Source organism: Astyanax mexicanus, chromosome 4 (genome assembly GCF_023375975.1).
Source record: "Astyanax mexicanus isolate ESR-SI-001 chromosome 4, AstMex3_surface, whole genome shotgun sequence".
NCBI classification, from domain to species: domain Eukaryota; kingdom Metazoa; phylum Chordata; class Actinopteri; order Characiformes; family Acestrorhamphidae; genus Astyanax; species Astyanax mexicanus.
In genome coordinates this window covers 54,889,833-54,915,833 of record NC_064411.1, presented here as the reverse complement: position 1 = coordinate 54,915,833, position 26,001 = coordinate 54,889,833, and the positions used below count along the sequence as shown (strand labels likewise).

Below are 26,001 nucleotides of genomic sequence, written 5' to 3'. Positions count from 1 at the left end.
GCTATACGTGTGAGGACCTGCTTATAGGAAGAAGAGTTGCAGAGTTGCAGAGCTTGCAGAACTGAATTAATATGATAAAACTTGAAATATTTGTTTATTAAGACATATATAAGAATTTTAAGCATTTTTAGTGTTTCGAATGTAGCGATGGTGTGGTGAAAATTGTGGTTAAAATTATTTTACGTTTTTTTATGTAAAAAAAAATCAGATCTGAACATTATTACCTCTAAACGTAATGAGTTCGTATTTTTTATTTTTTTATTTTATATATTTTAAATCAAATTCCGAAAATGTATGGAACTGAATTTTCCTAAATCTAAAAGTGCACATACTATAACAGGAGGGCCTCACAAGTATTGCAAAACAAAAATAAAATCACACAATACACTCAAATGTATTTACAGCAAATGCAGAGAGGTGGGGATTGAACTAGTTTTGCTATACGTTCGAGGACCTACTTATTCTATGGAGCTTGCATTTTGTATATTTTGTATACTTAACCTCTAACTTCTAAAAAACTTTAAATATTTATCAATTAATACATTAGAACCAGATCTGTAAATCTAAAATATCTCTATATTTTTTTTACTCGAATTCTAAAAAAGGTATGGATCTGAATGTTCTAAATCAGAAAAGTACACATACAATAATAGGAGGTCCTCATAAGAACAGCAATACAAACGAAAGATCAAATAACACACTCAAATGTACACACAGGGAAGGCAGTGGACAGTGGGATTGCACTGTTATTGCTATACGTGTGGGGATCTACTGTTGTAGGTGTTTGAATTAAAATTTCCTAATAAACATCTTTTAATAAAGTTGAAGTAAGTCGTAAACTAGAAAATTGTGATTAAAAACTATATTTTGAATATTTCACTTCTGGTATAAATATTGAATACGTTTCATAGCTCTGGTTCATAGAGTTTAACAAACACATACACTTTACAAAATAAATTAAATTAATATATACAAAAGGTCACATTTGAGATAGCAAACCCTACATATTGTTATTATATAGCTTATATGTATACTCACCAAAGACGTCCTTCAGGTCCTTATAAGTATAGCAATACAAACTTGACCACCTAAACTCACACGCCTATACATCTACAGTTACAATAGCGTAGAGGTGTCTTTTCTTGTATTAATATACATGTGAGGACCTTCTGTTATTTTATTGCAAATACAAAGTAAATGTAATAAACATAAAAGTAGTTAAATAAAACATTGATTCGTGCATTAATATATCATTATTAAGTAATAATATTTTGCCTTACAAGCACTAGCAATAGTTTTATACTACACATGTGGGAAGTGTTGTTTTTTTGGTCTACAGCGCCACCTGCTGGAATTAATAGAGGCTCACAACTTGATGATCTGAGTCAAATGCTGTGTGAACTCACTGTAGATGTTCTTTTTTTTATTAAAATGAAACATATGTTGATACAAACGTATTATTTGATTTGATTAATAATTAAAATAAAATGCAGAAAAAAACGAAAAAGAAGCAAAAAAGCAGAATTAAAAAGATGGGTGGGTCTCAATTTGGCTACTTGCTCCCTATGTAGTGAACCAACTTTGATTTATTGATTTGCTGTGATTAGTCAATGTAAAATTATTAAGAAAAAAATAGTAGGCCAGAAAATTAGTATATATATCATTTATCAAGTTTTATGTGCATTTTAAGGACAGTTTTCTCTAATTTCTTAAATAATGCGAGTTGAGTTTAATTGTATTTTAATAATTACTTATTTTTATTTATTATTATATTAATAAATGTATTTTATTCAAAGCTTACTTTTTAAATTGTATGTATGTGACTTTGTTTAAATGCATTTGTTTCACTAGTAATATGCTTATAATCTATAGTTACAGTACTACATTATATCATACATACATAAATAAATATATGTAGTGTTTTAACTCATTATATTAAAAGTGCAGATAAATAGCCAAAACACTTTGTCTCTGTTTTTCTGCAATTAATTGAAAAATTGAAAATTTTGAAATTACAGAAGTTTTTTAATTAAGTGGAAGTGAGCGAGTTTGATTTGGAACGCGCCCCGACACTGGGTGGGCGGAGCTTATCTGAATCGTAAGGCAGTGGGAGGAGCTTACAGGGCTGCAAGGTTGATACAGTGTTGAAAGTTTGTGTTGAGTTTGATTGAGTTCAGTTTCCGCTGATCTGATCAATAATGATCGATATGATCGACAGGTATCAGATCTGATCACCTGCTGCTGAAGGTAAGCTCACTCTCGCATGCTCGCGCGGCTTTACTCGGGCTCGTGCTGTCTGTCTGTCTGTGTTTTTTACTGTATAATTAGTTTGAGCTGCTGTTCAGGTTTTTCTGCTCAAATTACAAAACCACAAGTACACAAGTGTGTGTGTGTCTGCCTTTGTAATTGTTTGTATTAGTGTGTGTGTGTGTGTGTATTAGTGTGTGTGTGTGTGTGTGTGTCTATATATGTATGTGTGTGTATATATGTATGTATGTGTGTGTGTGTGTGTGTGTGTGTGAGGAGTTGTTGCACAGCACTAAAGTGTGTTGCATAATCACAACCATTCAGAGAGGAAGAAAGGCTGAGAGAGAAAAACAGAAATAAAGAGAGAGAGAGAAAGGAGGGGTGTGTGTGAAAGAAAGAGAGACACAAGAATAAAAGAAAAAGAGGGGAATAAAGTGTGGGGGAAAAAAGTAAGAGAGAGGGCAGAGAGAGATAGAGAGAGGGGAAAAGGAGGGAGAGAGATAAAAGAAAGGAGAAATAAAAGAAAGAGAGGGAGTGGTGATAAAGGAGGGAGAGGGAAAGAAAAGAGGAGAGAGATGGTGAGAGAGATAAATGAAGGAGAGGTAAAGGAGTAAGAGAGAGAGATAATGGAGAAAGGGTGAAAGAAAAAGAGAAAGAGAAAGGAGAGATTGGGGAATGAAAGAGATATAAGAGAGAGAGTGGGGGAAAAAGAAAGAGAGAAAGATAAAGGAAAGAGAGGGATAGATGGAGGAAGAAAGAGAGAGATTAAAATGGGAGAGTGGGATAAATATGATAATGAAATTGAGATAATGAAGAAGAGAGCAAAAAAGAGAGAGATAAAGGATAGAGAGAGAGATAATGAAGAGAGGGGGGAATAAAAAGAGAGAGAGGGAGAGAAGAGAGGAGAGAAAGAGAGGGAGAAGAGAAGAAAAGGAAATACAATCGAGTGGAAAAAGAGATAAAAAAGAAAGGGTGAGAAAAGAGATGTAAATAGAGAGAGTGAAGAAAGAAAGAGTGAAGGAAAGAGACAAAAGAAGAGAAAGAAAGAAAAAAGGGAAAGCAGGTGAGAAAGTTTGAAAGAATGGGAGGATGAGAAAGAATAGAGAGAGCATGAAAAGAGATTTAAGAGTAAGAGAGAGAAAGACAAATAAACAGAGGGAGACAGTAAGTGAAAGAAGAAAAAGGAAAAGAGCAACAGAACGAGAGAGGGAGGGATGAAAGCAGGAACAGGCTGAAACACGTAAACGAGAAGTTGCACTCGTTTCTCAAGCGACTCTCCCACAGTCGCTCCCTCCTTCTTGCTCTGTAAACCCAGCACACAGTACAGCTAATAACCCCAATAAGCCCCGCCCACACTCAGCATGCACCAATAAACACTCACCTTACTGTGCTTAGCTCAGCCAATTAGCTCAGCCTTTACCAGAACTCCCTCAATCTCTAGTATTACTCACAACATGAGGAAGGTGAAGAGGACAGGACAAGCGTATGCCTCCTCTGATACATGTGAGACAAGTCAGACTCCGCCTCTTTTTCAGCTGCAGCCAATAACAAGGCAGCATTACAGTGCACTTGGAGGAAAGCGCCGAACCGGATCCCTAGCTCTGATACATCAGCTAACAGACGCCTGTGCTGACCAGCATCTACTGTCTGTATCCATGCTGAGAGAAACAGCATAGCTATTAATTGTGCTCGCTCGGACTCTGGCTGCTGAGGGACATCCATCTACATTATAGATAGATATAGGCTAGATATAGACCAATTTTCCCACCTATTCAGCTGCTACTCAGCTGTATACCCCCCTATCACTAGTGAGGCCACAACACAAGGAGGGTGAGGACCAGCACATGCCTCCTCCGATACATTTGAAGCCAGACTCCGCCTCTTTTTGAACTTTTGAATAGCATCACAGCGCTAACGCTCGGAGAAAAGCTCAGCGACTCGGTTCTGATACATCAGCTCACAGACGCAGCCTTGTGATGATCCACATCACCCTAGGTGTAATGAGGGGAAATAGCACCAAGGCAAGTTGTGCTCTCTCAGGGCTCCGGCAGCTGATGGCAAGCTGCATGACCGGGATTCGAACCAGCAATCTCCCATTCATAGCGTTTATTTATTTTTTTGCATATGTTCTGCCGTTTTCAGAAAAGAGGTGTGGCGTTTGTCCACCTGGTCCACCATGGCGTCAGACAGCAGCAGTCCACAGATGGTGTTTGATGAGCCGGAGGTGATCATGGAGGACGGGCAGGTGTACCGTAACCCGACGGAGGTGAAGATGAGCCAGATAGTGCTGCCGTGCCACGCCAACCACCGTACAGAACTCAGCGTCGGTCAGCTGCTCAAGTGGATGGACTCCACCGCCTGCCTGTCCGGTAAGTTTGGACACATCTTCTCTTTTTCAATGTCTTGGGTCCTATCGTACACCCTGCTCAAGATGCGTCCTGATGCTCATTGCTATCTTACACCCCATCAACAGTCTATTTTCACGTCTTGCGCCTGCGCTGTTAAAATAGCGTCAGAGTTTAGGCGTAATATATCTACACTGATGGGCGTGGTGGTCTGGAAGTGAGGTGTGTTCAGGTAAATTTCTGGCGTCTTTTTCATTCTGTCGGTTCATCATCTGTCTCTCTCTCTCTTTCTGTCTCTCTCTCTTACTCTTTCTCTCTCTCTATCGGCCTTGTCATTCCGTCTGCCAAACAGTCAATCTGTCTGTTCGCCTGTCTGATTCCCTATCCATCCGTCTGTCCATCTGTCAGCCTGTCTAACTACTTCTTCACCCATCAACCAGTCTGTCCATCCCTCATTCCGAGCTACAGTATCATCTATGATTCATTCTGTCTGTCCATTTGTCTATCTGTCTGCCTATCAGCCTTTTTATCTGCCAATCCTTTCATCTGTCTGTCTGACCATTCCCCTGTACAATCTTTCATCCATCATCATTACGTCTGTCCACCTGTCTTACTGTCTTACTGCCTACCTTTCAATATGTCAAACTATTCCCCCATCATCGTTCCATCTGTCTGTACATCTGTCTGCCTGTCTGTGTCTGCCTGTCCAACTCTTCCTTTCCACATCCCTGTTCCATCTGTCTGTCTTACCTGTCAGTACATTCATACATCTCTCATCCCGATCTATCATCTATGAATCATTCTGTCTGTCCATCTTTCTATCTGTCTGTTAGCCTGTCCATCCATCTGCCAGTCTTTTCATCTGTCTGACTGACCATTTCCCTGTACAATCTTTTAACCATCATCATTCTGTCTGTCCATCTGTCTTACTGTTCAACAAACCGCCTATCCTTCAACCTGTCCAAGTATTCCCCCATCAAAGTTCCATCTGTCTGTCTGCCTGTCGAACTCTTCCACCCCACATCCTCGTACCATCTATCTGTCGAGCAGTGAATCCAGTAGAAGTCCTTTGTGTTCAGAGACGGTACTGGTAAAACAGGTTTTGGGATTGTGGGAAATATCTGGGAGGGGAATTACATTCTGGCTCAGTGCCAAATTAAACAGTGAGACAGACAGCATCAGATAATCAAATTAAATCTAATGGAAAAAACGTTATTCTATAGATCTTTATACTGTCAAATGCTTTATTGTTAAATGTGTCTGACTGTCTATCTGCCTGTCCATCCATCAGTCCATCCGTCTTGCCATCTGTCCGCCTGTCTGTCTATCTATCTGCCTTGACTTTTTATCTGCCCGTCTATCCATCTGCCTAAAATCTGTCTATCTGCGTCTTCATTAATCTCTTAATGCAACTGAACATCAGTTTGTCTGTCTCTCTGCCTGTCTATCTAACCATCTATCATTCCAGTTTCCCATCCATCATCTTTCCATCTGCCTAAAATCTGTCTATCTGGGTCTTCATTAATCTCTTAATGCAACTGAACATCAGTTTGTCTGTCTGTCTGTAAGTCTGTCCATCTCTCAGTATGTTTTTATTTCGTTGTCTCTCTGCCTGTCTATCTGACCATACCTCTTTCCAGTCTTCCAACCATCATCTTTCCATCTGTCAATTCATCTGCCTGTCTGTCTGTCGGTTCATTTATCTCTCAGTGCATTCATATGTGAATCTGTCTGCCTGTCTGTCTGTTCATTTATCTCTTGGTGCATTCATATGTCAATTTTTCTGTCTGTCTATCTGACTGGGTTGTCATATGGACATACAGATATTCATTTGTCTGCCTGTCTATCCTTCCATCAAGTATCTATCACTTGTTTTATCCTTCATTCTGTCTGTCTGTCTCCCTCTATCCATCTATCAATCCATCTGCTTCTCTGCCCATGTCATCCATCCTTTGTCTGTCTGTCTGAGTGTCCATCTCTCCAGTTCTCAGTCCATCATCATTACATCTTTCTGTCTATTTGTCTGTCTGTCTCTCTGCCTGTCAATCCATCTGCCAATTAATTTGTCTGTGACTCTGCCTAAAATCTGTCTATCCTTCCATTTGTCTGTCTATCTATCTGACTGGATTGACATATCGACATACAGATATTCATTTGTCTGCCTGTCTATCCTTCCATCTAGTATCTATGACTTGTTTTATCCTTCATTCTGCCTGGCTGTCTGTCTCTACCCATTCATCCATCCATCCATTCATCCATCTATCAATCAATCTGTCTGCCACTCTGCCCACTAGTCCTGTCCATTCCTCCATCCATCTGTCAATTTGTCTATTTGTCTATCCCTGCAATATCATTACATCTATCAATCTGTCCATCCATCTTTCTACCTGTCTGCCCCCCTGACGGAAGGATAGACAAACAGTTAAACAGATAAACGGGCAGAGTAACTGATGGATGATAGATGGAGGAATGGACAGACAGACACATAGCAGACGGATAGATGATAAGCAAATAGACAGAAAGATGAATAGATTGATAGATGTAATGATGATGGAGGGAGGACTGAACCAGGGGACAATTGGAAAGAAAGGCAGACAGACGGCTGGAAAGATGGTAAGAGCAGACAGACAGATAAATGGATGAATGGACAAGAAGACTAACTGACCAGCAGGTGCAGTGACACATAGACAGATGGATTGATAGAGGGGATGATGACTGATGTACGGATGGATATACATATGAACAATGACAGACATACAGATAAATTAACAGATGCATGGAGAGGCAGACAGACAGAAAACAGATGATTGGATGGACAAACAAGCTAATTCCGTGCATCATTGTTCTATTTATCAGTCTATCTGCCTGTCTTCCTGTCCATCCCATTGTCCAGTACTTTATCCATGTGTACCTTCATCCCTCCTGTCTGTCTACTTGTCAATTCATCTGTCTCTCTTCATTGATTTTGGGACTAGTATAGTGTAGTGTTTTAGTAAATCCAGCTCATATATATGTGGATGTAATACAGGTTATCTCTCTCTCTCTTTTTCTCTCTCTCTGTCACTGTCTCTCTCTCTCTGTCTGTCTCACTGCAGCAGAGCGACACGCTGGATGCTCCTGTGTAACGGCTTCTGTAGACGACATCCTCTTTGAGCGCACCATCAGGTAACAACACACCACCACCTTTAACAGTTTAATAGTTTACTGTTTAAATAATCTTTAAAACTATGTCAAAAGTCATGGGACAGCATTATGGAAAAAATTAATCATGAAGTGTTACCTTGTTACCATCTACCTATCTATCTATCTATCTATCTATCTATCTATCTATCTATCTATCTATCTATCTATCTATCTATCTATCTATCTATCTATCTATCTATCCCCTTTTCTTTCTTTCTTGCTTTCTTGCTTTTACTTTTCCTTCCTTCGCTACTTTCTTCCTTGCTTCCTTCCTTCCTTTTGTCTATCTACCTTTCTTTTCTTGCTTTATGTGTGTCTGTCTGTCTGTCTGTCCATCCACCCATCCAATTCATCCAGCCATACATCCATCAATTTAACTGTCTGTCTGTCCGTCCGTCCATCCACCCATCAATTTACCTTTTTGTCTGTCTGTCCGTCCATCCATCCATCCATCCATCCATCCATCCATCCATCCATCCATCCATCCATCCACCCATCCAATTCATCCATCCATCAATTTACCTGTCTGTCTGTCTGTCTGTCTGTCTGTCTCTCTTTCTACCTCTATGTCTGTTTGACTCTCCATGCATCTGTCAATTTATCTGTTGTCTGCCTTTCTTTCCATTTGTCCAATGATTCAGCCTGTCTGTCCCTCCATCAATCATCTGTCTGTCTGCCTGTTTATCTGTCTTTCTGTCCATCCACCCATCCAATTCATCCATCCATACATCCATCAATTTATCTTTCTGTCTGTCTGTCCGTCCTTCCATCCGTCCATCCATCCATACATCCATCAATTTAACTGTCTGTCCATCTGTCCGTCCGTCCGTCCGTCCATCCACCCATCAATTTACCTTTTTGTCTGTCTGTCCGACCATCCATCCATCCATCCATCCACCCATCCAATTCATCCATCCATCAATTTACCTTTCTGTCTGTCTGTCTGTCTCTCTTTCTACCTCTATGTCTGTTTGACTCTCCATGCATATTATCTGTTGTCTGCCTTTCTTTCCGTTTGTCCAATGATTCAGCCTGTCTGTCCTTCCATCAATCATCTGTCTGTCTGCCTGTTTATCTGTCTGTCCATCTATCATACTGTTCCTCTGATTTACCTGATTCAGTAATGTAGTGTATATGGTTTGGAGGTATTGGAGTTTTCAGTAATATATCGTATGTGGTACAGAGTTATTGATAAATTCTGAGTGTAAACTGCCTCTGGTTGTGTTTCTCAGTATCTGGGTTCCTGTATTGACAGCGGTGAGGCTCGTATTTCTGCTTATGCAGTGTGTGGTTGAGGATATGATGGTATTATAAGCGGTTGTGGTGATGCTGACGGGGCTTTAGTTGGGGTATTGATCTGGGTTGAGCTGTTAATTACTGAGGCTGACCCTCGGCAGACAGCATTTATTCTTAATGTACAGTAAACATCACAGTAATGTGGAGCTCAGCTTATTTCACAGACACTGAAAGAGTTCTGCAGTGAAAGGAATAAAATATGCCATATATAGGGTAAAAAGTTTGGACACTCCTCAATCCTTTTTTATTTGTTTAAAATGTACATTTTAGATTACACTATAAGGTGCACTATACTATAAGGCACACTATTAAAGGTCTATTTTCACACATAAGGATTGTAATGCGCATTATGCGACAGTAGTAAGGAACTGGGGTCTGGGGTCGCCATGTTTTCTTCTAATTCAGCAGGTCTCTCCACTGGGTGGTGGTTGGGGGGTAACTAGATTAATTAAAGCTAAGTAAACAAAACTATAATTCTTAAAACATTTAAAACATTTTCTTTCAATGTCAAACAAGCTCTGGATTTTAATCTGCACGTATTTCTCTCCTGAAAACTATTTATTTGGGGTAGAGTAAAGCTCTTCCATTTATTTACAGTAAGCTTAGATTTCCACTAAGGCTGGGTGCAGCAGCATTAGCATTAGCATTAGCAGCTAACCGCAAGCACTAGCCATGGTTAGCCCTAGTAAATGCTGTCCGACAGCGCTACACTGAGGAACCCTGAGTGTTCTGGTAAGCCAGGGTGATATTATCTAGCGGTTTGTCCCACATAGCTTGTTTTAAAACAGTAAATGCACAGAATACAGTCCGATATACTCACGATATACTCTGAGTGGCGAAAGAGCTAGCGCTTAGCGTGGTTAGCCGCTAATGCTAATACTGCTCCTGTCTTGGTGCTGGAGAAACTTCACTGAAACTCCTGTATAACTCTGTACTTCAGTGGGGTGGATTTACTGCTTCTTAATACCTGACTGATAGAATTTATACATAAGGAGATGATTTTTCGGACAATTAAAGGATTTTAAGCGCACCTTATAGTGCGTAAAATACAGGAATTAATTAATCATTTAATTTTTGTTCTCTTTCTGTGTTCTTTTTCTTTCTAGTGTTGGACAAGTGGTGAATATCAGGGCTAAAGTGAACCGGGCTTTTAACACCAGCATGGAGGTAAAATACTGTATTATATTTACTATAAATAACCTGCTGATGTTAAATATGATTAGCTCTAAATATGATTTAGACTAAAATTGCATCAGTGACGCAAAATGTAACTCAGTTTTTACTAGAAACAACTCAAATCAAATCTTCTAAAAACTCTCATTTCAGATATTAACAATTTTTACTAGTATTAATAATTATAAATCAGATATACATATCTATGTATTGCTCATCCATCCAACTACTGGATACTTTTATAGCCAAAATCGTGTATCAATAATATACTGTAATATACAGCTCTGGAAAAAAATAACAGACCACTTAAAAATGATGATTTTCTTTGATTTTACTAAATTTAAAACCTCTGGAATATAATCAAGAGGAAGATGGATGATCACAAACCATCAAACCAAACTGAACTGCTTGAATTTTTGCACCAGGAGTAAAGCAGCATAAAGTTATCCAAAAGCAGTGTGTAAGACTGGTGGAGGAGAACATGATGCCAAGATGCATAAAAAAAACTGTGATTAAAAACCATCAGGGTTATTCCACCAAATATTGATTTCTGAAATCTTAAAACTTTATGAATATGAACTTGTTTGTTTCTCATTTTCTGTATATAAATGCTCTAAATGACTAAACTATTTTTATTTGGAATATGGGAGAAATGTTGTCTGTAGTTTATAGAATAAAACAACAATGTTCATTTTACTCAAACATAAACCTATACATAGCAAAATCAGAGAAACTGATTCAGAAACTAAAGTGCTCTCTTGTTTTATCCAGAGCTGTATATAAACAATAAGGAAATATTAACTAAATAAAATTATATTTATTTTTGTGTGAATCTTATTTGTATTTAGGCTAATATTAGTGTTTTAAATAGTTAAGTTAAGTGTTGTACACGCTTACTGCCTATAAATGGAGATATAGATAGATGTTATATAGATGTAATTAAAAATTTTATAGGAGGTTAAAATCTTTGCATAGTACTATATATATATATATTTATATCAATTCAACATATAATTAAAAGAGCATTAGCAGAAACGTTTCAACAGAGAATTCAGTCTGTGTGTGATTTCTCACTGTGACTCACTGTGGGATTGCCGTTGTGTCGCCACTGTGTCCGGTGTGTCATGGCTTTTATGTCACCTGCGTGTGTGTGTGTGTGTGTGTGTGTGTGTAGGTTGGTGTAATGGTGAGCTGTGAGGATTTATATAGTAACAGCCACTGGAAGGTCTGCCAGGCCTTCGCCACGTTCGTAACTCGAACCACCGGAACAGAGAAGGTGAGTGATCATATACAGTACACTGATGTTCAGAAAGCACTATTTTAGTGAGCTATAGTGCACTAAAGCATGTATTAATTATCTTAATTAATCATGGGTGTGGTTAATTTTGGGCGTAGCATGAAATAAACCAATCAGTGTGCCAGTTGCACATCATTCCCTTTACGAGTCGGGTGAGCTCTGACTTTGGCACGTTCATATCTTAACAGTGCGGCGCTTTTGTGCGTCTCAGCAGAGACAGATACTGATCTGAGCATTTACACTGTGAAGATACACCAGCAGCTCATTTAAGAGAACAGTAATGATATTTTATTCTTTATACTGTTTATTGTTGAGGTAAAAGTCGGAATTTGTTCTGCATGGCTAAGATAGGATTGGGTGCCTGACTGTTGTTGGCTGTTGTCAGGGTTTTAATCAGTCAGTGGCGCACCAAGATACAAGAAACACGTCAGAAATTTACACTAAAACACACCTCACTTCCACACTGACCACCACACCCATCAGTGTCGATTTATTACTAAAATCAGACACTACTTTATATTAACAGCGTAGGCACAAAGCGTGAAAATACACTGTTGATGGGGTGTAATATAGCAATAAGCACCATGAAACGATAGAACCCATACAGTGTAAACAGTGTAAAAGTTTTTAACTTGTACAGTACCAGTCAAAGGTTGGTAACTCCTTCTCATTCAGTGTTTTTCTCTTTATTTCTTTATTTAATTTATTTTCTACATTTTAGATTAATATTAAAGACATTAAAACAGTTAAGGGACACGTATGGAATTACGTAATAAAGAGTAAAACAGTGCTAGTCCTCCACATTAATCCCCTGATCTAAACACACAACTCAGGGCTCCAGTTGTCCAGCGGTCTTCAAATCCCGGTCATGCAGCTTGTAATCAGCTGCCAGAGCCCTGAGAGAGCACAGTTGGTCTTGCTCTCTCTCTAGGTGGGTACAGTAGATGGTGCTCCTCTTTCCCCTGATCACTCCTAGGGTGATGTGGATCAGCACAAGGCTGCGTCTGTGAGCTGATGTATCAGAACCGAGTCTCTGAGCTTTCCTCCGAGCGTTAGCGCTGTGATGCTACTCGGCAGTTCAAAAAGAGGCGGAGTCTGACTTCACATGTATCAGAGGAGGCATGTGCTAGTCTTCACCCTCCTGGTGTGTTGTGACATCACTAGTGATAGTGAAAGCGTACTGATATGAGTATGATATGATGATACTGCGCTGCAGGTGCATCTGAAGCAGCTGGTGCCGTTCACTCAGAGAGAGCAGGTGGAGTACAGCGTGGCGGCGGAGCGGCGCAGGATGAGGTTACTGCACGTCGACATCATGAAGGACCTGCTGAACAGCACCACCTTCCAGAGGAGCATCGATGAGGACGACGGAGGTAAGCTCCGCCCACCACCCAGCGATAATTCTATAATAACTTAATCACAGTGTCGTCCCAGAAATAAAAATGCTGACGGCCGGTCTGCGTCGGTTTCACACACTTACACACTTCCCCTATAACAAGACACGTGTGTGTGTGTGTGTGTGTGTGTGTGTGTGACACAGGTAGTAGGTCATAGGTAATATTGTGTGTGTGTGTGTTTGTGTATGTGTGTGTAAAGGGCATGAGGCCATCACATTCCCATTCATTCGCTCATTCAATTCCATTTTATCACAAACCCTTTAAATGTGTTTGAAGACCAATTTATTTTATGAAATGTGACATTAAAGGGGACATTTTATATAAAAGTCACTTTTTGTGTGTTTTTTGTATTAACATTGTATTTCTAAAAACATTCCAAACACCAAAAATCAATTCATTCATAATTTTTTAATTATTTAGCTGAAAGTTTTGTTTCTAGATGCTCATAATAAAGAAACCTCCATAGAAACACCCTGAATCCCCCCCTTATCCGTCAACCCCCACCAGACAGAGCTTCACCCAGTAGATCAGTAGATCAGTTTCAGACAGTACACAACAGGATTTGCGAGCAGACTTCGTCTGAGGGAGGAATCTATCAGTTTCAGACAGTACACAGCAGGATTTGCGAGCAGACTTCGTCTGAGGGAGGAATCTATCAGCTTCAGACAATACACAACAGGATTTGCGAGCAGACTTCGTCTGAGGGAGGAATCTATCAGCTTCAGACAATACACAGCAGGATTTGCGAGCAGACTTTGTCTGAGGGAGGAATCTATCAGCTTCAGACAGTACACAGCAGGATTTGCGAGCAGACTTCGTCTGAGGGAGGAATCTATCAGCTTCAGACAGTACACAGCAGGATTTGCGAGCAGACTTCGTCTGAGGGAGGGATCTATACCTACTGTCTGTAGCAAGTCAGCAGATGAGGGAGATGTAAGAACTTTCAAATAATGAGTTTTGAGCTTTTATTACAGTTAAGAATGAAGTAGCTTTTGGCAAATGCTCAGCGTAACCATGGGGTGTGGCCGGCGACAGCTTATTTGCATATAATTTTCAAAGCGACTGACACTTGTTAGACTAGAGCTGGTGAGATCTTTGTCTTTATGTGAGAGTGATTGTGTGTAAAGAACTTTATGAACATGTTTTGTAAAACCCATAAATTTTTCTAACTTAAAAACCATGTAAAAGGTAAAATATCTACTTTAGGAACCCATGTTGTTATTTACAGTAGTAGATAATATTTCTTTAAGTAGTTGTCTAATATTCTTGCATTAACAAGACTGAGGGCTAAATTGTTCATGTAAATTGTTCAGGTAAATTTCTGGAGTTTTGCTTGTTTATCTCGGCATTAGAAAACACAGGAGCTCCACTGACTGAATACAACCTAGACAGACGTCAGACGTTCATCGCTATCTTGGCAACCCGACTATAACATCAACAATAAACAGAATAGTAAATAAAATAACATTGCTGTTCCCGTAAATGAGCTGCTGGAGCTCCTTTACAGCGTCAACCAGCAGCTCAGTTTCCTCTGCTGAGAAGAGTTTGTTGTTACGTCCAGGTAGCTGCACCGTTACAATAGCAATCCGCCAAAGACAGAGCTTTTCTGGCATTGAAGGGAATGATGAGCAAGTGACACGCTGATTGGTTTATTTCACTTTACCCATGATTAATTAAGAGAATTAGTACATTTCTTTTGCATTGCGTTATAAACAGTGCAAGGTGTACTTTTCCTGTCGTTACGATAGCAAAGACACACTGACACGCCCTAAATCAAGCTGCATGGTGTGCACAGTTAACAGCTCTCCTATACAGTATATCACTAAAATAGGGCCTAAAAATGAACACTTCTGTGTAGGTGCTGATGGTGTGTTTGTGTGTGTTCTGGGTTATAGACGGTCAGGATGAAGAGAAGGAAGTCTCCACAGAGAAAACCCGAGTGGAGAGTGTAGAGCTCGTACTGCCGCCTCACGCCAACCACCAGGTCAGCACGTTCGGGGGTCAGATCATGGCCTGGATGGAGAACGTCGCCACCATCGCTGCCAGGTAACCTCACAATAACGCTGTTAATATTACTTGAATTTCTTTTCTCTTAATAAAGTGTTTGAGAGCATCAGTTGTAAAGTTGTGAAAGTATCTTCAAAAGCAAAAATCAAAATGTTATACTGATTGAACTGGCACTCATCAGGACTGTCAGGAACTTTTTTAAGTTACTACATGATTCCTTATGTGTTCTACTGCTCTACTTTAACCCAGTCATTTCGAATACTGATACTAGAAAAGTATCTCAATACTTCATCATTAAAAACAGTACAATACCTCATTTATTTAGTACTGATACTTTAATCCAATCAGTATACCGATACTAGAAAAGTATCTCAATACTTCATCATTTAAAACGATACAATACCTCATTTATTTAGTACCGATACTTTAACCCATTCAGTATACCAATACTAGAAAAGTATCTCAATACCTTATTATTAAAAACAGTACAATACCTCATTTATTTAGTACAGATGCTTTAATTCAATCGGTTTACCAATACTAGAAAAGTATCTCAATACTTCATCATTTAAAAACAGTACAATACCCCATTTATTCAGTATTGATACTTTAACCCAATCAGTATACTGATACTAGAAAATATCTCAATACTTCATCATTAAAAACAGTACAATACCTCATTTATTTAGTACCGATACTTTAACCTAATCGGTATACCAATAGTAGAAATGTATCTTAATAATTCAGCATTAAAAACGGTACAATACCCCGATTATTTAGGGCCGATATTTTAACCCAATCTGTATACCGATACTAGAAAAGTATTAAAAACGATACTTTGAAAGTATCTTCAAGTGCAGATGGAACTGGCACTCATCAGGACTCAGGGCCAGGAAAGAAAGAGCAAAGTATTATGGGTTTGTTTAACACTTGTAAGGTACTACATGATTTCTTGCGTGCTCCTACATAGTCTGGATGTTCATAGTATTCATTTACAATGTAGGGAAAAAAAGTTGAGAAAAAAAAACGTATTTTAGATTCTAACGTTTCATAATGCAACATTATTAACACATCAGTGCACTTTTATGCACTAGAACAGTAAATACACAGCATTTCAGAATCAGTGCAGTTCTCTGCAGAACCGCTAGTTAATGTTTACCCACATTACCACTCTGAGTGACTCAGAGGTCAAGGTTTCAACCTTTATCTGTATAAAGACAAAACAAAGGTCAGAAATGTGACAAAATATCACACATTTTACTTGGCCTGGTACTGATTAGTGGTTACTATAAAAATAATACAAATATATCCAGAGATTCTTCCAGTTTCAAGAGAAAGGGCCACTTAATTGTGACCACCTCCTTGTTTCTAAACTCAATATCCATCTCTTATTTCTATAATTACAGACAGACTGTAGTTCTGTACCTGTTTCTCTGTATACTTTATTTTTATACTCTTTTCACCCTGTCCTACAATACTCAGAAACCCACAGATGTGAAAAGTATTATTCATTCATTACTCTGTAGGTAGAAGTATAGATACTAGTGTTTAATAAAATACTTCTGTAGAAGCTGAAGTATCAATTCAAGCTTTTTACTCTTTTAGTAAAAGTGTTTGAAGTGAAAGTACTGGTTTCAAAACTACTTAAAGTATAAAAGTAAAAGTAATATAAAGGGGACAAATAAAGTCATTAAAAACAAAAGCTTAGGCGACGCCCACAGAGTCCTATAGTGCACTAACATTACTATGTTATCTAGCTCGCTGCTAATGTTAGCTAGCTTCCCGCTAACCTTGGTTCTCTCCCCGGTAACGTAGCTAACTCGCTGCTAACATTACTATGTTAGCTAGCTCTCCGCTAACTTTAGTTCTCTCCCCAGTAACGTAGCTAACTTGCCACTAACATTACTATGTTAGCTAGCTCTCTGCTAGCCTTAGTTCTCTCCCCAGTAACGTAGCTAACTTGCCACTAACATTACTATGTTAGCTAGCTCGCCGCTAACCTTAGTTCTCTTCCCAGTAACGTAGCTAACTCACCACTAACATTACTATGTTAACTATCCTGCGCTAACGTTAGTTCTGTCCCTAGTAATGTAGCTAACTCGCTGTTAACATTACTATGTTAGCTAGCTCTCCGCTAACCTTAGTTCTCTTCCCAGTAACGTAGCTAACTCGCCGCTAACATTACTATGTCAGCTAGCTTTCCGCTAACCTTAGTTCTCTCCCCAGTAATGTAGCTAACTCGCTGTTAACATTACTATGTTAGCTAGCTCTCCACTAGCCTTAGTTCTCTCCCCAGTAACGTAGCTAACTTGCCACTAACATTACTATGTTAGCTAGCTCTCCGCTAACTTTAGTTCTCTCCCCAGTAACGTAGCTAACTTGCCACTAACATTACTATGTTAGCTAGCTCTCCGCTAACCTTAGTTCTCTCCCCAGTAACGTAGCTAACTTGCCACTAACATTACTATGTTAGCTAGCTCTCCGCTAACCTTAGTTCTCTCCCCAGTAATGTAGCTAACTCGCCGCTAACATTACTATGTTAGCTAGCTCTCCGCTAACCTTAGTTCTCTCCCCGGTAACGTAGCTAACTCGCTGCTAACATTACTATGTTAGCTAGCTCTCTACTAGCCTTAGTTCTCTCCCCAGTAACGTAGCTAACTTGCCACTAACATTACTATGTTAGCTAGCTCTCCGCTAACCTTAGTTCTTTTCCCAGTAACGTAGCTAACTCACCACTAACATCACTATGTTAACTATCCTGCGCTAACCTTAGTTCTGTCCCTAGTAATGTAGCTAACTCGCTGTTAACATTACTATGTTAGCTAGCTTTCCGCTAACCTTAGTTCTCTCCCCAGTAATGTAGCTAACTCGCTGTTAACATTACTATGTTAGCTAGCTCTCCACTAGCCTTAGTTCTCTCCCCAGTAACGTAGCTAACTTGCCACTAACATTACTATGTTAGCTAGCTCTCCGCTAACTTTAGTTCTCTCCCCAGTAACGTAGCTAACTTGCCACTAACATTACTATGTTAGCTAGCTCTCCGCTAACCTTAGTTCTCTCCCCAGTAACGTAGCTAACTTGCCACTAACATTACTATGTTAGCTAGCTCTCCGCTAACCTTAGTTCTCTCCCCAGTAATGTAGCTAACTCTCTGTTAACATTACTATGTTAGCTAGCTCTCCGCTAACCTTAGTTCTGTCCCTAGTAATGTAGCTAACTCGCCGCTAACATTACTATGTTAGCTAGCTCTCCGCTAACCTTAGTTCTGTCCCTAGTAATGTAGCTAACTCGCCGCTAACATTACTATGTTAGCTAGCTCTCCGCTAACCTTAGTTCTCTCCCCGGTAACGTAGCTAATTCGCTGCTAACATTACTATGTTAGCTAGCTCTCTACTAGCCTTAGTTCTCTCTCCAGTAACGTAGCTAACTTGCCACTAACATTACTATGTTAGCTAGCTCTCCGCTAACCTTAGTTCTCTTCCCAGTAACGTAGCTAACTCACCACTAACATTACTATGTTAACTATCCTGCGCTAACCTTAGTTCTGTCTCTAGTAATGTAGCTAACTCGCTGTTAACATTACTATGTTAGCTAGCTCTCCGCTAACCTTAGTTCTCTTCCCAGTAACGTAGCTAACTCGCCGCTAACATTACTATGTCAGCTAGCTTTCCGCTAACCTTAGTTATCTCCCCAGTAATGTAGCTAACTCGCTGTTAACATTACTATGTTAGCTAGCTCTCCACTAACCTTAGTTCTCTCCCCAGTAACGTAGCTAACTTGCCACTAACATTACTATGTTAGCTAGCTCTTCGCTAACCTTAGTTCTCTCCCTAGTAATATAGCTAATTTACCACGAACATTACTATGTTAGCTATTCTCCGCTAACTTTAGTTCTGTCCCTAGTAATGTAGCTAACTCGCTGTTAACATTACTATGTTAGCTATCCTGCGCTAACCTTAGTTCTGTCCCTAGTAATGTAGCTAACACGCTGTTAACATTACTATGTTAGCTAGCTCTTCGCTAACCTTAGTTCTCTCCTCAGTAATGTAGCTAAATAACTTGATAATAATGTTACTATGTTAGCTAGCTCTCCGCTAACCTTAGTCCTCTCCCTAGTAATATAGCTAATTTACCACGAACATTACTATGTTAGCTATTCTCCGCTAACTTTAGTTCTGTCCCTAGTAATGTAGCTAACTCGCTGTTAACATTACTATGTTAGCTAGCTCTCCGCTAACCTTAGTTCTGTCCCTAGTAATGTAGCTAACTCGCTGTTAACATTATTATGTTAGCTAGCTCTTCGCTAACCTTAGTTCTCTCCTCAGTAATGTAGCTAAATAACTTGCTAATAATGTTACTATGTTAGCTAGCTCTCCTCTAACCTTAGTCCTCTCCCTAGTAATATAGCTAATTTACCACGAACATTACTATGTTAGCTATTCTCCGCTAACTTTAGTTCTGTCCCTAGTAATGTAGCTAACTCGCTGTTAACATTACTATGTTAGCTAGCTCTCCGCTAACCTTAGTTCTGTCCCTAGTAATGTAGCTAACTCGCTGTTAACATTACTATGTTAGCTAGCTCTTCGCTAACCTTAGTTCTGTCCCTAGTAATGTAGCTAACTCGCTGTTAACATTACTATGTTAGCTAGCTCTTCGCTAACCTTAGTTCTCTCCTCAGTAATGTAGCTAAATAACTTGATAATAATGTTACTATGTTAGCTAGCTCTCCACTAACCTCCACTAACCCAGTAATGTAGCTAGATAACTTGCTGCTAATGTTAATATGGTAGCTAGCTCACCGCTAACATTAGCTAGCTCTCCATTAACCTTTGTTCTCTTCTCAGTAACATTAAATAACTCACTGCTTAAGTTAGCACATGTCCTTTCCCCTGGCATTAAACGCACAGTCTGAAAATGTAGTATTTACAGCAAATTTACAGTAAATTTAAGACAATTTAACTTAATTACCCGGAAATTAATTAAAATGAATTTGGAATGGTATATGTTTATACTACTCATCCAGGGGAACAGTTGAATTACTGTTTTAAACATTCGTTTTTATTTTTGTAATGCCAGCCGTCTGTGTAACGCCCATGCCACCCTGAGGGCCATCGACATGTTCCACTTCAGAGGCCCCTCCCAGGTGGGAGACCGTGTGATCCTGAGGGCAATCGTTAATAACACCTTTAAGAACAGGTACGACTGCTGTACAGGTGCAGAACTCAGTGATGCAGCTCTCCTTGTATCTAGTGTTGAAGGATATACCGATACTAGAAAAGTATCTCAATACTTTTCCATTATAAACGATACAATACCTTATTTATTTAGTACAGATACTTTAATCCAATCAGTATACTGATACTAGAAAAGTATATCAACATTTCATCATTAAAAACAGTACAATACCCTATTTTTTTAGTACTGATACTTTAATAAAATAAGTATTCCGATATCAAAAAAAAAGTATCTCAATACTTCCTCATTAAAACAGTACAATACCTTATTTATTTAATACCGATACTTTAACCCAATCGGTTTACCGATACTAGAAAAGTATCGGTATACCGATACCGATGATGAAGTACTGAGATACTAGAACAGTATATCAGTACTTCATCATTAAAAACGGTACAATACCACATTTATTTAGTACCGATACCAATCAAAACGCACTCCCCTCAGACAGCTCAAAGACAGATTATTAAAGAAATTTGACTAATTTAATATCTTCTCTCCTTTTTTCTTTTATTATTAATAAAAAAAAAACTAAAGATTTTTTAGCTTCATGTTTGATCTTTTATTATTAGATTATTTTTGATGTTTTAGTTTTTGCTGTGGTATCGTTTGAGTATTGGAATTGAGATATTAAAGCAGGTATTGTATCGAAAGTCATAATTTTAGTATTAGTAACAGTACTTATGCCCTATATGCACTATATGATAATAATAAAACCCACGCTGTGTTCTGATTGGCAGTATGGAGGTGGGCGTGTGTGCGGAGGCGTATATGGGGGAGGAGCCTCAGAGACACATTAACAGTGCGTTTATGACGTTTGAGGTGCTGGATAAGGACGGGTCGCCACGCCTGCTCCCCCCAATATCCCCCGAACCCAAGGTGAGCTCCTGATCTGTGAGGGGTGTAGTGGTAGAACAGTGTGTTCACTGCTGCCAGATATTCAACATGTTTTACACACATTTCCGGCAGTTTATATTAAGAGTAAAATGTATTTTTAATAGTAGGTATTCAGAGATGTGGAAATTCTGGGCTTATACAGATATAGAGCGTGACGTCGCTGTTCCTAGGACACTTCCGTTCAGCGGTAAACAGCGTTCAAAACAGTGGACGTAACTTTTTTATTTAACATGAATGCAAACTTCACCTAATCTGAGAGTCACAAACATTAAAAATCAGGTCAAATTGTTCTATAAACAAGTAAACTATGGAGGACCAGAAATTACATAAGTATAAATAAATACACATATAAATGTATAAATATATAAATAAATAAATGAATAAATAAATTAATGTTGAAATGAATATATATATATATATATATATATATATATATATATATATATATATAAATGCACATATAAATGTATAAATAAAAAAAATAAAAAATAAAAAATATATATATATATATATATATATATATATATATATATATATATATATATATATATATATAAATAAATAAATAAACACGTGCACAAATAATTGTATAGGTAAATAAATTAAATAATAAATACATTTCTTATTTTTATATTTATTTATTCATTTATATGTGCATTTATTTATGTCAACATTTATTTATTTATTCATTTATTTATTTAAACATTTATTTATTTATACTTATGTCATTTTTGGTCCTCCGTAGTAAACACGCCTGCTTTCGTTTTTCACACTGCTGACCTGCCTGCAGTTACAGTGTCCGCTCACAACTCCTCCCTCCTTCTTATCTATAAATCATACAGAGTACGTGTTGGACAGCGTTTGACTTGCTCCAACCTCACCATACACTATAGTGATGCTTCTCTACTACAGGAACAAATATTCCCAACTTTTCCACTGAGAAAGTAATTATATGCGTCCAAACTGCGGTGCGCTTTCACTGCCTCCGTTTCAACAAGGTAGTGATCACATCTGGGAAGCGTTTTAAATCAGAGGAAAAAAAACCTCCCTCTTAAATCCTCATCAAAAGGATCAGGAAAAGAGGTTTGATCACTTTTTACTCATTTCTGACCGTATATTTGCTCTGTTTTCGGGAGATTTGCGAAATATGCACTCTCATTTTGACAGCTGTATAGTTGAAAATAGTGCCACCGGAAGCGTCGAAGGAACAGACATGCGCAATAGCTTTGTTATTGTTTTCCTCATTGAAACGGTCTATACACAGTTAAAGGGGCACTATTGGCTTCCAGTAAGTTACAGAATAGATTTTAAGTGTTGCTGATCTGGTCTATAAATCACTAAACAATTATTGCCCGGAATACAGTGCAGATCTGTATAGAGAATACAGACCCAATAGATCTCTTAAATACATGGACTCTGGTCAGTTAGTTGAAATATTTGAAATGCCCCAAATTTAGAAGTGTTCAAATCCAGAATAAAAACTGAAATCCAAAGCACTTTACTTTACAGCAATTTTATTTTTTGCCTCATCTTATCTTTCTTTACTTGTATTTTTATTGTTGTTGTTTTGAAATGTTTGTTTTTCTGTTTAATGCACCTTGTTTTTATTATTTTTATTTTAACAATTGTTCTTTTCATTTTAATTGCCTAAACCCCCAGATTTTAGCTGACTCCACCTTCAACTAAAAATTTTAAAATGTAAAAAAAGGTGAGGGGTAGTTTGAGAGGGTCATGTATGGGTGATGTATGGGTTTAGAGGCAGGGCAGCCTGATTGGCTGAGCTGCAGTAGCAGCAGTGCGCCTCTGATAGCGATAAGCAGGGATAGTTTTTTGTGTACAGTTTAAAGTTCCAATGTACATTTTAATAATTCACCATTAATTGGTTATTTCACTGTAAATTAAACCTAAAATGAAAGAGGATGAGCTTTTTATCTGTATCTTGTCTCTGACAGGATGGAAAGAGGAGATTTCAAGAAGCTATCGCCCGAAAGAAGATCAGACTGGACAGGTAGATACATGAAGAAAATATAACACTAGTCCGGCTGCAGCTTCTACCCACGATCCTCTATGACTCCATACCATCCACCAATCCCCTGTAGATACCTTCAGCAGATTAATACTGACCTACAGAAAGTTCTGTATAATTCTAACAAATTAGTAAATCACTTTTCAGAGGCTATAGAACTGCGTTTTAAAGGTTCTATAATTGGAAATGGTTTTGATTGGATAAAAAGGAGAATTTTGCCTAGGATAAAAACAATTAATACATTTCATTCCCATTCATTTGTCACAATTCTATTGAGAACAATGACCTTTACTTATTTAACCACCCAATTACAATGTAGTTGAGTACACAGCAAATAAGGACTGAATTTTATCTAAAAATAAAATAATATAGAATAAAGAGACAGCTGGACAGTAGAGAATATTATTATCCCTATGCTTTTCTTCATATAGTAAATATATATAGTATGATATTTAATCAATGCTTATTAGGTAAATGGCATAATGTTTAATGATTTAATTATTTTAATTCAATTTTGATTAATTCTATGTTTTTATTCATCCAGAAAATACATCATCTCCTGTAAACACACTGAAATGCCTCTATCTGTCCCCTGGGACCCCAGCAACCAGGTACCGCACCCCACCAACACCTCCAAACACCTGCACTCTTATTATACACAACATATTCATGAAGCACAGAGTGAACGCTGAATGAATCGTAGTGGATACTGAGTAAATCATAGTGGATACTGAATCCTTTGTAGTGGATACTGAATCGTTCATAGAGGATACAGAGTATATCATAGTGGATACAGAGAAAAATCATAGTGGATACTGAGAAGCACACATCAGATACTGAATAACCCAAATAAATTATTTATTAGTAATAGTGGATACTGAATAATTCATAGTGGATACAGAGTAAAATCATAGTCGATACTGAGAAGCCCACATCAGATACTGAATAACTCAAATTAATTATTAATTAGAAATAGTGGATACTGAATAATTTATAGTGGATACAGAGTAAATCATAATGGATACTAAATAAATCACAGTGGATACTGAGTTGCACACACCAGGTATATTATTCATTAATCATAGTAGATACTGAATAATTCATTCTGAATACTGGACAACTCATAGTGGATACAAAGTAAATCATAGTGGATACTGAATAACTCATATTGGATACAGAGTAAATCATAGTGGATAATATATGAATCATGATGGATACTGAGTAGCACACATCAGATCCTGAATAATTTAAATAAATTATTTATTAATCATAGTAGATACTGAATAATTCTTATTGAATACTGGATAACTCATAGTGGATACAGAGTAAATCATAGTGGATACTGAATAACTCATAGTGGATATTGTATAACTCATAGTGGATACTGAATAACTCATAGTGGATACAGAGTAAATCATAGTGGATACAGAGTAAATCATAGTGGATACTGAATAACTCATAGTGGATATTGTATAACTCATAGTGGATACAGAGTAAATCATAGTGGATACTAAATAACTTGTAGTGGATACTGTATAACTCATAGTGGATACAGAGTAAATCATAGTGGATACAGAGTAAATCATAGTGGATACAGAATAACTCATAGTGGATACTGTATAACTCATAGTGGATACTGTGTAACGCATAATGGATACAGAGTAAATCATAGTGGATACTGTATGAATCACGATGGATACTGAGTAGCACATATCAGATCCTAAAAAATAAAAAAATAATAATTTATTGATCGTAGTAGATACTGAATAATTCACTGTGGATACAGAGTAAATCATAGTGGATACTATTTGAATCACGAAGGATACTGGGTAGAACACATCCGATACTCAATAATTCAAATAGATGATTTATTAATAATAGTAGATACTGAATAATTCACTGTGGATACAAAGTGAATCATAGGGGATACTAAATAAATCACAATGGATACTGAGTTGCACACATCCGATACTGAATAATTCATAGATGTTACTAAATAAATCATGGTGGGTACGGAAAAATCTTAATGGATACTAAATAATTCCTACAGATACTGAATAAATGGATACTAAGTAATAAATCAGTGGATTTAAAAAAAAAAAAGTCACAGAGGATACTGAATAAATCATTCACACTAGATACAAAATAATTCACACCGCTTGCGTAATGTTTTACATCGAGTTATTCTTATCATTTATTGATAAGATAAATGACGGTGATAAGGCCAAGGCCAGGCATTTGATTACTGCTCTGATTAAACTAATAAACGGCTTATAACTGAACTGATTGTATAACTTTATAACTGATTTTATCATGATAATAGATTTTATTATTATAATGTTCTGCAGGTGTATCTCAGCTACAATAACGTGATCGCGCTGAAGATGCTGGCGGCCAAAAACAAGTGGGTTCTCAGCTCTAAGAAGAACAACGTGAGTGACATGCAATGTTAAATATATATCGTTTTCTCGTCATTAAAATGTTTGAGTAAAATTAGAAAAAACATTGTTGTTTTATTCTATAAACTACAGACAACATTTCTTCCAAATTCCAAATAAAAATATTGTCATTTAGAGCATTTATTTACAGAAAATGAGAAATGACTGAAATAACAAAAAAAGATGCAGAGCTTTCAGACCTCAAATAATGCAAAGAAAACAAGTTCATATTCATAAAGTTTTAAGAGTTCAGAAATAATCAATATTTGGTGGAATAACCCTGGTTGGTTTTTAATCACAGTTTTTTTATGCATCTTGGCATCATGTTCTCTCCTCCACCAGTCTTACACACTGCTTTTGGATAACTTTATGCTGCTTTACTCCTGGTGCAAAAATTCAAGCAGTTCAGTTTGGTGGTTTGATGGTTTGTGATCATCCATCTTCCTCTTGATTATATTCC

The 26,001-nt window shown here is 37.8% G+C and overlaps 1 protein-coding gene across 2 annotated transcripts in view; it reads left to right on the top strand.

Annotated features, from left to right (window-relative positions):
• The first annotated feature begins 2,108 nt into the window (after positions 1-2,108).
• acot11a (acyl-CoA thioesterase 11a) overlaps positions 2,109-26,001 on the top strand; it is a 28,366-nt gene continuing 4,473 nt past the window's right edge. For both annotated transcript variants that reach the window (XM_022678610.2, XM_022678609.2), the window contains exons 1-12: positions 2,109-2,247; positions 4,390-4,616; positions 7,688-7,757; positions 10,178-10,238; positions 11,419-11,520; positions 12,758-12,914; positions 14,834-14,984; positions 20,022-20,141; positions 20,921-21,059; positions 23,030-23,085; positions 23,648-23,714; positions 25,452-25,535. In XM_022678610.2, the coding sequence (XP_022534331.2) occupies positions 4,424-4,616; positions 7,688-7,757; positions 10,178-10,238; positions 11,419-11,520; positions 12,758-12,914; positions 14,834-14,984; positions 20,022-20,141; positions 20,921-21,059; positions 23,030-23,085; positions 23,648-23,714; positions 25,452-25,535 (1,200 nt within the window). In that variant the 5' untranslated portion in view covers positions 2,109-2,247; positions 4,390-4,423. The remainder of the gene's footprint in view (positions 2,248-4,389; positions 4,617-7,687; positions 7,758-10,177; positions 10,239-11,418; positions 11,521-12,757; positions 12,915-14,833; positions 14,985-20,021; positions 20,142-20,920; positions 21,060-23,029; positions 23,086-23,647; positions 23,715-25,451; positions 25,536-26,001) is intronic.